This window comes from Prunus persica, chromosome G4, assembly GCF_000346465.2.
Source record: "Prunus persica cultivar Lovell chromosome G4, Prunus_persica_NCBIv2, whole genome shotgun sequence".
In the NCBI taxonomy this organism is placed as follows: domain Eukaryota; kingdom Viridiplantae; phylum Streptophyta; class Magnoliopsida; order Rosales; family Rosaceae; genus Prunus; species Prunus persica.
In genome coordinates this window covers 7,751,051-7,752,148 of record NC_034012.1, presented here as the reverse complement: position 1 = coordinate 7,752,148, position 1,098 = coordinate 7,751,051, and the positions used below count along the sequence as shown (strand labels likewise).

The 1,098-nt window shown below is 33.2% G+C and overlaps 1 protein-coding gene across 1 annotated transcript in view; it reads right to left on the bottom strand.

Moving 5' to 3' along the window:
• LOC18780514 (elongation factor 2) overlaps positions 1–1,098 on the bottom strand; it is a 3,892-nt gene extending 2,794 nt beyond the window's left edge. Inside the window, exons 1-3 of the mRNA XM_007213735.2 lie at positions 975–1,098; positions 379–425; positions 201–288 (exon numbers count right to left, since the gene is read on the bottom strand). Of these exons, the coding sequence (XP_007213797.2) occupies positions 201–288; positions 379–381 (91 nt within the window). The 5' untranslated portion in view covers positions 382–425; positions 975–1,098. The remainder of the gene's footprint in view (positions 1–200; positions 289–378; positions 426–974) is intronic.

The window sequence follows — 1,098 nt, the reverse complement described above, 5'->3', positions numbered from 1 at the left end:
CAATTGCATTAATATCCTACTTATACATAAAAATTCAGCCACTCCTTTAGCTGCGCCTTGAAACCATAATTGATAATTATGATATTCAAGCTTGGGAACAGATACAATCATTTAAAGCCAGTATAAATGCTCTATACTTGTAAACAAAACATCATTTCAGATTGATATTTGGTAAGCCAAATAAGTAACATTATATATACCGTGATCAACATGCGCAATAACAGACATGTTACGAATGTTGTGTTTGTAGTCCATAATCCTACGGAGCTCCTCAGCTGTGAACTTCACCTGTACATATGAAAAATATAACTCAATTAAAATTAAGGAAATAATGTAGTTTCCCAGCAACCCACTGAACTGATGAAACAAGTATCTTACCATCTTGACTAGTCTTCAAATGTCACCTCCAAAAATATAATTAGTATCTGTCCACAAAAATAGTAAAACCATCATAATTAGATAAATGAACAAGAACAAAGTAACAAGAGCCATAACAGTTACAAAATTCCCCACCAATTAAAGGAAATCCAAAAGCATAGTAAGAAAGTAATTTTGCAGGTATTTTGATACATACATATGTGTTTATGCAAGTAAATATATAAGATACTTGTTTAAATCTGGTATGTGTGTATGCATCCATATCTATACGATCTTCGTTTAAATTTGATATGGGTTATTTGAAAAAAAAAGCTAAAAAAGAATGAATAAAAAAGTCGGCTAAATTATATGAGCAGCAACTAAGCAAAAGAAAATTCAATCTAATCCATTTCAAATCATATAGTACAAAAGATTATACTACTTTGACCGTCTAATTACAGATCTTAAGCCAGAAAAATCGTAAAACAGGTACGAGAATCATTTAATTGAAATAAGCAAGCAAGCTAATTACTTCAAAGCAAGCTTCAGCTTAGAAGCTTCAGATCTAAATATAGTAGAGAGAGAGAGAGAGAGAGAGAGAGAGAGAGAGAGCGAACCAGGTGACAAGCAGCAAGCGAGGCGGCAGGCGAAAGAAAATGGAGGTGGAATCTCAGACTTCTCCTTTATATACAAAAGGAGCTGAGAGAGAATAAAATAGTAAGACCGAGGTATATGCGGTTG